Source organism: Drosophila hydei, unplaced genomic scaffold (assembly GCF_003285905.1).
Source record: "Drosophila hydei strain 15085-1641.00,03,60 unplaced genomic scaffold, DhydRS2 tig00008139-arrow-pilon, whole genome shotgun sequence".
In the NCBI taxonomy this organism is placed as follows: Eukaryota; Metazoa; Arthropoda; class Insecta; order Diptera; family Drosophilidae; genus Drosophila; species Drosophila hydei.
This window is the reverse complement of record NW_022045847.1, coordinates 639653-652945: the sequence shown is the minus strand read 5'-3', so window position 1 is coordinate 652945 and position 13293 is coordinate 639653. Positions and strand designations below refer to the sequence as shown.

Below are 13293 nucleotides of genomic sequence, written 5' to 3'. Positions count from 1 at the left end.
ACGTTACGCACGCTGGGAATACGTTATAAGTGGAGGACCTCAGGTAGTCGCAGACAAAGACAGCCACACATAAAGTGCGCCGAGCAGCTGCCAGAGCCGTTGCTAATGGGCATGAAGAGAACAGACTGTGCAATAGGGGTTTCTCACCATTCCTCAGTTTTGATATTCCCGAAACCTGAAACCAACCACCACATACGTTCGTATGTATTGTGAATATCAGAGCAGCTCACTCAATATGCTACGTTAAGCAGTTAACTGCAGAGGGAAGAAAGAATAGAAACAGTGAGTTAATAATATAAAAAGGCTAAAAATCCCGCTGTTTGCGCAATTAAAATGCCATTTTTAGCGGGAGCGTCAAATTAGCTTGACAACACTGCTGCATATGTATGTAATTATGCGGGTACGTACTTAAATATGTATAGTGGAACTCTTATCTCAAATATGTGATACTCAATCACTTACAACATTTGGTGTACTTGTCTGCTTGCAGTTTCCCTTAACGCTTCAATATGTCAATTCAATATGTCAATAAGGACAATTGTATTTTGTGAATTTGTATTTCGTTGTATACATATAAAAGATCTGCTGAGCATTGGCGAAATCATAAATTGGTACATTTGTAAATGTATATAAATAACTCGACTGGCCAAAGTTGTATCTAAATACAGGTTTAAGCCAAAACTGATCGAACCACTTTAAGCAACATATGCGAGGGTTGCCTTATATATTTGGTAGAACCAGCTCAGTTAAATTCTTAAAAAATATCTGATCTGGGTATGATGATAGAACGGAACGTTTCAGAAAAATATTTAATCTCCTGCTTGGAATATCATTAAACACTATTAAACTGTTCATAAATTAGAATTCAGATCAGGGTCATAACAGAACAATTCGCCGTTAACATTAACAGCATAAGACGATATATAGGGATCTGTCGTTGACAGCACCAAATCGTGCTGCACAACAACGGTGCCACAACTTGTGGACTAATCAGTGTTTTTTTTTTTTAAATTTGTTATTATTGGTTTGATTTTGATATGATAATTATTTACCACTACGATCATATGGCGATAGTCAGGCCTGGCCCGTATGTATCGATAGTTGTAATATATCGATGTAAAGCTTCATTTTGCTGTTGCAATTTTTTTCCTTTTAATATTTAAAAAAATAACATGGATAGGCCAAAGAATGACTGGCTTCAATAAATACAGTGAAACTCTTTTAGGAATGCTTATAACTAATCTTAAAGTTATAGTTGGTACTTAAGCTTATTAATTTGGTTTAAAATGTCGAAGAATTTTCAGCACGTGGATTTGAAAGTCTAATTTTTGATCGCTGCTCATGCGCTGCATATGCGGCTTTATACTATCGAAAAATGCCTGATCTGGATCAGGGTCAGCAGCGATTGCCGGTGCAGGAATCGCAGATGAATTATTGAGTTCCGCAGTGTAGGAACTACTCGTTTCGGTTCCTTTAGCGGCAGGCAGGGGTGAGTTGGTATCTGTTGTGTAATTCAAGTGATCCAGCACCGAGTGTTGACCATCCTCCGCTAATGTCGCTTTATTATCTTGCTCTAGGACAGGATTCTCGGATGCACGACGGCGCTTAACTGGGGTGCGCGATATGCGAAATTGTTTTCGTTTCTTCGGTTCTTCTTTTAGCGTATCTGTCTCCTCCTCTGGTTTAACATCAAGTAGAAAGCTTAGTTCCTTTTCGTAAATGTAAGAGGCGCGGCAGATCTCTTCGCCGCTTTGTCGCAGCCGATTTACGCGCAAATAGCTGTCGCGCGTGTTTTTCCAACGTTTGAGCAAAGTTTTTGCTAGAAAAATTGTATTAAACAAATTTACGATGATTCTATTTTTGACCAATTATAGCATAATTTACCGATTTCCTGCTTCTCCGCACTGCTCGCCACTTCGAAATTCTTGCACAGCTGTTGGCCAATCTGCTGCCAGGCCAGATCGCGCAGTTCGCGGTTGTGGAAATTTTCATGCTCTCGATCCCAAATGATGTGATGTTTCTTCACAGCTTCAATAAAATCGTACATGGAGTATCTCAGATTGATTCCAGCCGTTTTTAACACCTTGTGATTGCCCATCGCTATAAAAATGCTCTTGTTTATGCGGCAAATGGCTGTGTTTGTATGTGTGATTGTGGGTAAAACGCGCGCGTATAGAACGTGCTGGCTACAAAAACAGCTAAGAACTGATGCGAGACGCGTATGAAAACGCTAGCAAAGCGCACGACAATCGCCAATGGTGTTGCCAGATAGTTGAAAAAAGATAGTCAACTTTTAAATAGTTTTATTTCTCTACTTTATTACAGAAGCCTAATAATAAAGAAATCAGGTTGATTTTAGATTAAGCAATAATTTAGATTTGTATTTGTGTTATGAAAAATAATGTTTTATTTTTGTTTATTAGACATAGGTCAGCTATTACATAGATTGTTCAATAAGTGCAACAAAGAAAGCCTGCGTTTTATGACAACTAATACATGTGATAGAGTGTTAAGTTAGGCGAGCGGTGCAAGTGAATGTTTGAAACGCATTGATTGAGTGTTGTGGTTGATGATTAGCTTTGTGTTGATTTCAACTGTTTTTCCTTTTTAAATTGTATTTTTTGTTTTACATGGGCCTGCCCATTCCACGACCCATACCCATGCCCCCACCAGCCATAGGTGGCTCACCGGCTTTGGGACTTTTTATTGTCTCATCCACGGACAGTATCATGCACGCGGCTTCTGCAGCAGCGGTGAGGGCATTTATCTTAATAATTGATGGTTCCCACACACACTGCTCGAAGTTATCGGAAATGTCTTCCTTGGTTATATCAACGCCGAACCATTGGCCACCTTAAAATAAAAAAGGAAATAAAATGAATAAATAAATTATTTTAAAAATCAACTCACAAATATATCGAACAATTCAATTACTCGTGCTGATTCGCTCTTGACTCGCTCATCTTTAAACTTTCCCTAACGAAGCAACTAGAATTTAGAGCAAGTTGGCATCGCCGCTGTAAAAACGACCGCGCGCAAGACAGAGCAGCAAATATGCAGATGGTGGCAATTGGTGCGAAAGAGCACACAATGGCTAGCAATTGGAGCGAAAGAGCACACACTATATACAAGAAATGCCGAACGAAAGAGCTGCCAAGACAGACACGCGCTTATTTCGAGCAGAAAATTCTATATTATAATTTACAAACAAATAGACGCAAATAAAATAAAATGTCAACATCGGGGCGCAAACGTAAACAGCAACTAAAGCCGCGCGAGGACGTGCACCGCTCGCCGGTTAAGCGTCAGAGTTTGGATGTTAAAACGGAACCTCTGCTAACCAGCAGCTATCCCCTGGCCGACTACGACTGTGTGGACATAAAACCCGATCTGACAGAACTCCAGCTACAGCTCGCAGTGGCAAGTCATAATGAAGTGACAACACCAACAGAAACAGTTGTGCCATCTGTAATTGAGGATGAAAAACCGGAGTTGGATCAGCAAAGCGATTCAGACGAGGATGGTTATTCGGAAATTAACTTTGGTGCAGCGCACGATGTTTTTTGTGATGGTAACAATTTTACAACAATAGAAAAACAATACTCGGGGGCTTTACAGCTATTAAATATGGTCAAAAGAGCAATTCGTATTTGAGTTTGTCAAATGGCGTTATGATAATTATATATAAATAATATATAAATGTACTATATATTTATTTATATAATATATGTATGATATAGGCCGTTATTGATAAGATAAGTGAGGTTATAATGAACAGTTAAGTTAATTTGAAAATTTAGTTTGTGTCTAGGTGATATTTACGAGGGTAATTAAAAACATTTACGATGGAATACATATCAAAATCGTCACTCTAAATTGAAATAAAGGTGTAATGTTAATGAACTATTCCTCCAAAACCATTAAAGTTCAGAAGTTTGTCAGATTACGCTCCTAATCATTTAGTAATTTACTAAACACACTATATACTGCTTCTATAATTCCCACTTCTAATCGATCTCACTTGCTTTAGATGAAGTGGATGACTACGACCCGGAGTGGACAGCACAGCAAACAACGCCACGATTGATATTCAAGTTCTACGCGTCTCCTGGACAAACGGGATTCAGGGCACTGAGGAAATTGACTTGTCCTTTGTATTACTTTAACCAGCTGCTGGGCAATCGCGTTGAGTTCTTTGGCCAGCTAGCAGGTGGTTGCAATGGCCGCAATGCCACACTGAAGGCCAGCGCTGAGGAGCTGGAAACATTTATGGGCCTGAGCTTGCTGATATGTGACATGAAATTACCGCAACTGAGCGACTATTGGAGCGAGCAGACATTTCAAGGATTCGCGGGATTCACGTCAAAAATGGGGCAACAGCGCTATCTAGATCTGCTGCAGTCGATCAGCTTTGCCAAGCTACAAGGAGCGGGCACAAACGAAAGTAAAGCTGCTGGAGATGCGGGCAAATTGCTGAACTTCTACAATGCGCGTATGTCGGAGTTATATGCTAGCGGACAGCAGCTGGTGCTCAATGAGCCCATTGTCCACTGGAAGGGAAAATTTAACTACCACAACGAGCTGCCCTTGAAGCATCGCAGCAATGCACTAATGTTGCACCTGCTTAGCGAGCAGAGTGGATTGATTATACGTATGCTGCCGGAACGAGTGGAGCCGCCGCCACAGTTGGCGCGTAATTCTCGGCAACTGGTGGCACATCGTTGCGAGCTGGCGCTACAGTTGCTCCAGTCGCATGGGCAGCGCGGGCACAGCGTCTATGTGTGTAAATATTATGGCAGCTATGGACTGGCTCATGAGCTGGCCAAGATGGGCACCTATTGCAGCGGACTGCTGGACAGAAATCGATATGGGAATAGCAAGGCACTCATCTATCAGCAGCTATCGCCAAATAGCATAGCTACTAGATATGCCACGCCCCTAATGATGGCCAAGTGGCGGCGACGCCGAGAAAAATGCGTCTATTTCTACAGCTCCGATTGCCTGGCTATCTACGCTAAGGAGATGTCCATGCAGAAGATAAATGCACGACCAAAGCTCATACAAGAGCTGGACTTTCAGCTGCGACCCACCGCTCAGTCTACACGACAGCAGCTGATCAGCTGCCAGCCGAGCTGTGCGGGTTTGCGGCAGCAGCAGCAGTTGGCAATCTTTCTGCTTAATCTGCTGGTCTTTAATGCACATGTGCTCTACGTGACCAATGCGCAGCCGACGCGCGGCTTCGATGCCACCAAGTTGAAGACATACGCTGAGTTTCGGGTAAGCATCATTAAATCTCTGCTCAAGGAGGATCAGGCGTCGCCAGCTGCTGCTGCACCGCCAACATCACCAACAACGCCTCATGCGAACAGCAAGCGACAGGAGCAACAACATTCGAAGAGAGCCCATCAGCGAGGAACGACAGCAGCAAGCGCACAGCCTGAAGCCGAAGCCAAACACGAATTGATACTTATTCAGCGAAATGGGAAACCAACGCGCAAGAACTGCAGGCATTGCCACAAAGGTGGAATGTTACAGTTCACTAAGTACATGTGCAAACTCTGCCCGGATATGCCGGGTCTCTGTCTAAATCCGTGCTTTCGCCTGTGGCACGAGTTACTGCAGCAGCAACAGAAAAGTCCGACTATTTCACATTCAATTTAAGACGAATAAAAACATAATGAACCGTTTTGACGTATACAAATTTTAGCCGAAAACTAGTTTCAATCTTATCAAGACAAGACATGGATAAATTTTTGAATCATATGCCTATTACCAGATTCTTGACTTCAGGTTTGTTAAAAAACTAAACTAAACACTGGTTATTATTGTTATTTCCAAAAATTAAAATGTATATTATATATATACCTGTGCATATATGTATACCGGTTCATTGAAAATATTTAAAGTCAACAATATTTTTATATAATAGTATTTCTCCGTTGAAATATTTAAATTCTCAAAGTCCAAGCTAGATGTAAGGTTTCTGTAACAAGTTCTATAAGCATTAAAATTGGTGTCTATCGAAACGTGATTCAAATATTCGATTTATGGCAAGAAATAAATTGCAAATTTGCATTTCAGCCTATTTCGTTTGAAATTGCGAACATATAGGAATGAGCCATATGGATTTCATTTTAAACTCCTTTTTGCGAAAAACATCTATGGATGGGTTCAATAGTAAAAGCAAAATAATAGAGTAATCAATCTGATAAGAATATATCTAATATTAATATAAATAATTATAATAAAATATGTAATTATTTAGCACTTGTTCTTCAACAACATAAATTAGTTTAAGATATATTTAACTTTGGCATGATTATTATTGAAATAGTTAGCAAAATAAAGCTGCAAATAACTATCAGATTTTTATAGGAATTTCACTTACCTTGGGCATGTTTCTGGCGCAGCTTGTTGAGAATGTTTGTGGCATCGAAGCCAGCATTGTCACACAGCTGTCGTGGAATCACTTCCAAGCCCTTGGCAATGGCGGCAATCAGCAATTGCTCCTTGCCCGCAATGGTGCGTGAATAGTCACGCAGAACCTTGGACAATTCCATTTCTATGGCACCGCCGCCAGCAACAACCGAATCGTGTTTAATGGTACGCCGCACAATCATAATGGCATCATGTAAAGAGCGCTCCGTCTCCTCGAGGAACTGCTCGGCTCCGCCACGTAGGATCAGTGTGCTGGTCTTAGCATTGGGACAGCCTGCAAATGATATATGATTAGATCTGCATCATAAGTAATAATAACTGATGCGTACCTTGGAATAAGTTAAAACGTTCGCCGCCCACTTGTCGCTCCTCGAAACGGTCACACAAACCAAGTACATTAGATTTAATGTCATTGGCCGTAGTCATAACGGCGCCGCCGCAGGCTTTCATTGTACGCTTGAGATCCTCCTCAGGGACGCGGCCAGCGCAGAAAATGTTGCGATCGGCAAAATACTGTGTGGCCACATCGCCAATAGGCAGCTTGGAGAGCACCACATTTGCGCCAGATTCGTGGATTTTGGCCAATTTATTGTACAATATTTGCCATTCGGCATCTACGATTTTCTGATACTCTTTGACATTGTCCACACGAATCTCAGCATTATCACGTTCGGCCTTCAGTTCCAGTTCGATGTTGAGCAAAGCTATCTTGCACTGCTCATAGGATTTGGGTGCCATCTCGAAGCCAGCATAGGAAAATGTCTTCTTAAAGGCAACACCGGAGACCAGCTGCGATTCCTCTAGCGAGCCGCCTGCAACCTTCTTGATTCCAATCATATTCAGTGGCAACAGCTCATCCAACGACAGGACTGCGTCCACAACGATTTTCGAAAAAAAATCCTTTTGCTGATGTATAAGCTTTGAAGACATCGCCGTTGCAGCGCATTTCTCCAGTAGAGCACGCTGCTCCTCCTTCGATTGCTTCTCAATGCGAACCGCCATCTCGTTGATTTTCTCCATGCAGAGCTGCAGTGCTTTGCGTATGGCTTTGATCACAATACGTGGATGGACGCCTTCCTCAACAAAGGGTTTTACTTGCTTGAGGAACTCCCCAGCCAGCAGTACAACCGAGGTGGTGCCATCGCCCACCTGTTGATTGATTTTTAAGTCACGTGACTAACAAATTGTTTGACTTCAATCTTACCTCGGCGTCCTGTGACTTGGCAATGTCTACCAATGTTTTAGCGGCGGGGTGCACAATATCCAAAAGTTTCATGATGGTGGCGCCATCATTCGAGATTGTTGCCTTGCCCTGTGAATTCACAATCAACTTATCCATGCCGCGCGGCCCCAACGTAGTGCGGACGGCATCCACAATCGATTGACAGGCATTGATATTTGATATCAACTGCGGCTTGCCTTGCGACGTGTCGGTGCCTTCCTTCAGGAGCACAATTTGTGGTTGCTGTAGAACGAAATAAAATGTAACAGTAAGTTAGTCAGCCGTTCCGTCATTCCACACAGCTTGCAGCAAGAGCGAAAGAGAAGGCACTGCAGGGGTTGTCGGTTTACGAGAAGCTTCTTTGAAGGTTATGTTTTGTGTGCCGCATGATAGACAGCTGCATTTGAATGCAGTTTAATAAGTACTTTTAGTATATTACATTATTAGTTTATTAGACTTATTCGAAAATTATAAAAATTAACTGGAGTCACGCGGCGCACATGGTGTTTTAACAATTAATGTTTGTCATTTCTTTGAAATAAATTAATCAATTTGCTGCATTTGCATTTTACATATTAATTTACATGTTAACTAACCATATTTGAGTGATGGAATTTGCCGTTATACGTTTATACTAGCTAAAACAATCAATTTTGGTAGCAGACAGGCGGCAATACGATTTTCTTTCACGTTTTCCGCAATGAGTAAGCGGCAGACCAGCGTGCTATCGATAGCAGTAACGATATTCAAGTAGAGCTGCTAACTCATTTAAAATGACGACTAGTCAAAAAGGAGTATTTTTTGGATGTATCGAACAAAAATACTATGCGTTATATTTATCGTTAATAATTGTACATCGAGTGTAGAACTGTGAAGTATGTACTGACCAGCACGATAATTTAAATGGGACCGTTACAAGAGCATTTAAAATTTCAAATAACTACGATATGCCTATGTTTGTAATTAGAAGGAAATGATTAAAGGGAATATTTTATATATCCTTTTATAGATAAATTGTGCAGCTCTGCTATTGTATCTGTCCCCTTTTGCACAAACTTCAAATATAGCTGCGTTATTTCTAGCTATTTTTATAATATTGCGATCTTCCACACAACATATTCCATTTTAGAATGTGTTGCGACTTTTTAGTTTGTTCCGACCGCTCAACTTGAGTGAGTTGTTCGTTTCGAGCAGAGGAGCTGATAAAAAAAGAAATAAATAAAGAAAAAGAAAAACTAAAGCCAATTGATGTATAAACGATGTTCAAATAGTTTTCACCTAAGTCTAATTCGGTAAAATGGAATTGGAATTTTAGTTGCTTAACGTTAACTAAATCGAATAAAGAACGAAATATGTCAAGTGAATTTGCAAATTAAACTGATTACGACACCGAACTTGGATAACGAAATGTAATTGCATTCAAGAAGTAAGTATTTCTAGATATATAATAATACTCGATTGCATAGGATTTTGGCTAAGAGTTCTATTTATGTAAAATCTGGCTGTCCTAATTGTGTCCATCATTCAACATGTCGTTAAGTCGTTGTCAAAAATTTATGTGTCATTTGTAAAGCTCCAGCTGCTGTTGCCGGCATCAAATAGTTTTCATGGCGTGTATACCCATTAAAAACTGTCAGAAATGGGGTCTAATAAAGATGTTAAGAAAGCGTGTGACCTGCCCAAAAATTCTGTGTTCATTGAGCTGAAATTACACTATTTATACACGCAACTTAAAAGCAATATCTTTTAAATTCAAATATCTATAAATATATACTTATCTTATGCGTAATTGCTCCAATTCGCAAAATTGATTAGTGCTTCTGAGCTATTGTGGAATATTATCGATAAATATTTACGACCTTAGCTGGCATTAAATATCGATTATGTCCAGCTGCTCCAGTGATTTACACGCCTGAATGATGTTCTATTTGAAAGATATTGGGAGAAAGGCGGAACTTATAGACTATCATCTCTTCGGCACTCTAGGTTTGTTTTGGTTTTTTCGAATGCAACCAACAAAAAAAAAATTGCAGGGTATCAGTTCGTCGAGTAGTCCGGTCTGTGTTGTTGTCTGTCTTGATGTTTTTTGTTATGAATGCAGTCAAAACAAAAACTTAAGATTTAAACAATTTGGTGTTTCCGGCAGCGCCTGGTTCCTGCTGAGCACTTACGTTGGTTTGGCCCAAGAGCTTTACACCCCTCCAGACGGCGATTGACCCCAGTCCCCATACACTCACACACAGAGAGATATACAAATGCCAAAGCTTTCTTTAATTAAATGGAACAAAATGTGAAAAGCTACAGAAAAGCTTTCTGTCGAGTTAGTCAATCGGTGTCCGACCGAAACGAAAGATCTCCGCAACCGCTAAGCAAAACGAAACTAGAATAGAACGTTTTAAGTAATTAAGGAACTCAATTGATTAAAACATAGAATAATACTCATTAGATACTCGACAGCAGCTAAAATATTTTTGAACTTGTTACGAACTCCCAGAAGAAGGGAAATGAACGCGCAACGAATTGTGTGAAAAGTGCGAAAATATATTCGAAGGATGATTTATTGAAACAATTACAATTTCAATTTCAGTATATGTATATTTTCTTTGGCTAGTACGCGGCGCGTTCTATACTAAAATAAACTTTAGTATAGATATTGACGTCATTGCGAAATACACTGCGAGAAACAGAAGAGACCGACAAGTAAATAAACATTTTCGTGTGTGTTTTTTTGTTACGAAACTTTCGTGGAGTGAGAGCAACAATTTCTTTTATGTTAATTACGAGATGCCAGCAAAAGCAGCGCCAAAACCAAAAACGAACTGTTTGTTCTAGTTAATAGATATCCAAGGTTTTCAACACTAATGGTGCGTATATATATATGTGTATGATCTTGAATGAATCAGCATTGGAATTATCTATAGATATATTGTAGAAGTATTTTAACGACTCATCATTTCGAAATCTTCAGCTCATTTTGAACTGAAAAGTTGTTTCGAAATTAAACAAAAATTTGCAATCATTTTTGTTCATTTCGAAAATACCCTGTAAATGGCTAAAGCTGGCTATATGACTTATGTTAAACTTACAATAAATATTGTCATTCGCTTATCATTCTTATACTACTCTTCATTCTATTGGGAGAGATACTTTATTTGATCGTACATCCATTATTATCGAATATGTAAGTTGTAGAGACATAGTTTTAATTTCATATCATACTCTGTTTCACGTTGTTAAATACCATTTTGAAGAAAATTTCCTAAGTCATAGTAAGTGCTTGCTGGGTATATTTTAGTCGTGCACATCCAAAGCAGGGAAATTTTACGTGTCCGTGGTTGTCGGCTGTTGTAGGCGGCCTGACTTGCCGCTTGATGTTGATGTCACCATGTCGTGTGTTTCAACCCGAATAACACTTCATTCATTTCGTCTCACTTTTTTAATTAAATTAAAAATTTAATTAAATTTACTTTGTTTTTCAACTAGAAGTTACTTAAGCAGAATTTATAGAGACTCAGCCTTATCGACTATATATACTCAAAGCACACGAGAGTGCATGTATACTACTACTATATACTAGTATCAATGCAAATATGTATAAGTATGTAGTATGTGAAGCATATGTAGATCGGTGGCCTTGATAAAGATGATCGTTTAAAATTTTGCTCGAGAGCGTGTGCCTTATGAACCGCTCTCAATCTGCTATATATACTATATAGTCTATATATATATATATATTTCAGTATTGTTAGCATTAAGCGGATGCATGAACAATGTAAAGAATTTTGTGTGGTGTTCCATTTGCCCATCATAAAATACAATTTTCATGTGCGTGGTACAGCAACGCCCCAGCGGGTGGTTCCACATATATCATGTTATAAGGCGTGCCGCTTGACGTCATTTTAGATGTAGTAAGAACTTACTTAGTAACGCTAACTAGTAGGTTTATCTATGCACTTGCATGTGTGCCACATGCCACATGCCACACAATAGCAATGGCACTTGCCACATCGCTTGCTGTATAAATCAATAAAAGGGGTCTAAACTTGTTGATAAATATAACAAAAAACAAGTACAAAAGAGAACGAATGCAACCGACTGCTTAATACTCGTTCACTTTTGAAATACAGTTAGCTTTAATTATTATATTTTTGTTTTCCGATTTATCATAATTAATCTGTCTGAGAAATCATCAGTAACTTTTTAAATGTTTAGAGTTCTAGTTGGAGAGTTTTTCTATATTGTTTATGGTATAGGGGCGAGTGGGTTACTGTTGACTCAATTTTGAGCTGGCTATAGAAGGATATAATCCTGATATGGGAGTATAAATATATGTATAAATACACATCAAGGTGGAACCAATATATTCCTCTTATATATATTTGAGGAACGAGTAGGAAAATGAGCAAAGAGCACAAGGCGCTTAGCTGTGAGCAAATGTTAAGGAAGCCTCTCAAATACTTTTCCAATTTTCTTGCAGATAAATCCTAAATGGTACTCAGCGGGTGCAGACTTGAGCAATATATATGTATTAGCATATGTATATACATATATGACATGAATCGCGTAAAGTCTGTGGAGACTTTCCTGTAGGTCGGACCACACCGTATATGCAGCATATATATTAAAAATATATAAAAATATATTTAAAGAAAAAAAAACAAACGACAGCTATATTTTTTATAGAGTTTATACGTAAATACACCAGATAAAATGGCTGAAAATCAAATGATAACGACCTCTAGCAAAGGGTTAAATGAGAGAAACGCACACATCCTGTTGCCCCATAATGGGGCAGTGCGTAAACTGGAGCACGAAAGGAAATCCAGTGAGAAACAGAGCTTCCATGAAGATATGGGCAAAAATAAACTGAAGAGAAAGAAGAAGCTGAGCGCATCGCTCACCTCCGTTGGGGATGCCGTCAACCAGGAGAAACGCACACGCATCGAAGGCATCAATTTGAATATTAAACCCCGTTACAAGGACCATAACGGCACAGACGACTTAAGTGGCGCTAAGCCGGCAGCAGCCAGGCCGCCCAGCAAGGTGGAGCGGCCCGTTATCATCGGCGGCATCAACGTGCTCTCCGCTGCGCCGCAGCGCTTCAAGCGCAAACTTCAAGAGAATCTGGACACAATACAAAAGCTAAACGCACTCGCCGAGCAGCTGCGTTTGGAAGTGAATGAGGTACGTACATAATATATAGCAAATAATTAGTTGCGCTACTTAGTTTCATTTATTTATTTATTTTCTATTTTCAGCTAAAGTCCAGCCTGATAACAGAACGTGGTGCTGTGCGCGCTTTGAGGTATGCACCGTTCAATACTGGGATGACACTTGCTACTTTCTTTGTTTCTACACAAATATTTCATGTATCACTAAGTAAAGAGAGAGAGAGACAGGGAAAGAAAGAGAGAGGGAGAGAGAGAAAATGAGAGAAAGAGAGAGAGAGAGAGAGAGACAGAGAAATAGAGAGAAAGAGAAAGAGAGAGCGCGAGCGAATGAGAAAGTGAAAGCGATAGAGAGAGAAAGAATGAGACAAAGAGAGAGAGATATAGAAATAAAGAGAAAGAGGAAGAAAATGACATAGAGAGATAGAAAGAGAGAGTGAAATTTAGAGAGACAGAAAGAGATAT

The 13293-nt window shown here is 39.6% G+C and overlaps 4 protein-coding genes across 8 annotated transcripts in view; 2 read left to right on the top strand and 2 right to left on the bottom strand.

The window, feature by feature from the left end:
• Positions 1-1199: 1199 nt before the first annotated feature.
• LOC111598550 (transcription factor Adf-1) lies at positions 1200-2223 on the bottom strand. Its single transcript, XM_023313842.2, has 2 exons — positions 1885-2223; positions 1200-1819 (listed from the first exon to the last, which is right to left on the bottom strand). The coding sequence occupies exons 1-2, from the start codon at positions 2096-2098 to the stop codon at positions 1272-1274; spliced, it is 762 nt and encodes a 253-aa protein (XP_023169610.2). The 5' UTR covers positions 2099-2223; the 3' UTR covers positions 1200-1271.
• A 160-nt stretch (positions 2224-2383) lies between these two features.
• Positions 2384-8430, bottom strand: LOC111598549 (T-complex protein 1 subunit eta). The gene is made up of 5 exons (XM_023313841.2): positions 8257-8430; positions 7643-7903; positions 6768-7587; positions 6389-6712; positions 2384-2853 (listed from the first exon to the last, which is right to left on the bottom strand). Exons 1-5 carry the CDS (start codon positions 8257-8259, stop codon positions 2627-2629), a joined length of 1635 nt encoding a protein of 544 aa, XP_023169609.1. The 5' UTR covers positions 8260-8430; the 3' UTR covers positions 2384-2626.
• LOC111598548 lies at positions 3136-5771 on the top strand. Its single transcript, XM_023313840.2, has 2 exons — positions 3136-3571; positions 4031-5771. Exons 1-2 carry the CDS (start codon positions 3232-3234, stop codon positions 5659-5661), a joined length of 1971 nt encoding a protein of 656 aa, XP_023169608.2. The 5' UTR covers positions 3136-3231; the 3' UTR covers positions 5662-5771.
• A 437-nt stretch (positions 8431-8867) lies between the features above and the next one.
• LOC111598626 (centrosome-associated protein CEP250-like) overlaps positions 8868-13293 on the top strand; it is a 32501-nt gene continuing 28075 nt past the window's right edge. For 4 of the 5 annotated variants that reach the window (XM_023313966.2, XM_023313965.2, XM_023313964.2 and 1 more), the window contains exons 1-3: positions 9984-10524; positions 12138-12844; positions 12919-12965. In XM_023313966.2, the coding sequence (XP_023169734.2) occupies positions 12371-12844; positions 12919-12965 (521 nt within the window). In that variant the 5' untranslated portion in view covers positions 9984-10524; positions 12138-12370. Of the gene's footprint in view, positions 9087-9983; positions 10525-12137; positions 12845-12918; positions 12966-13293 lie in introns of those variants that run through there. The other variant, XM_023313963.2, reaches the window with a different exon arrangement.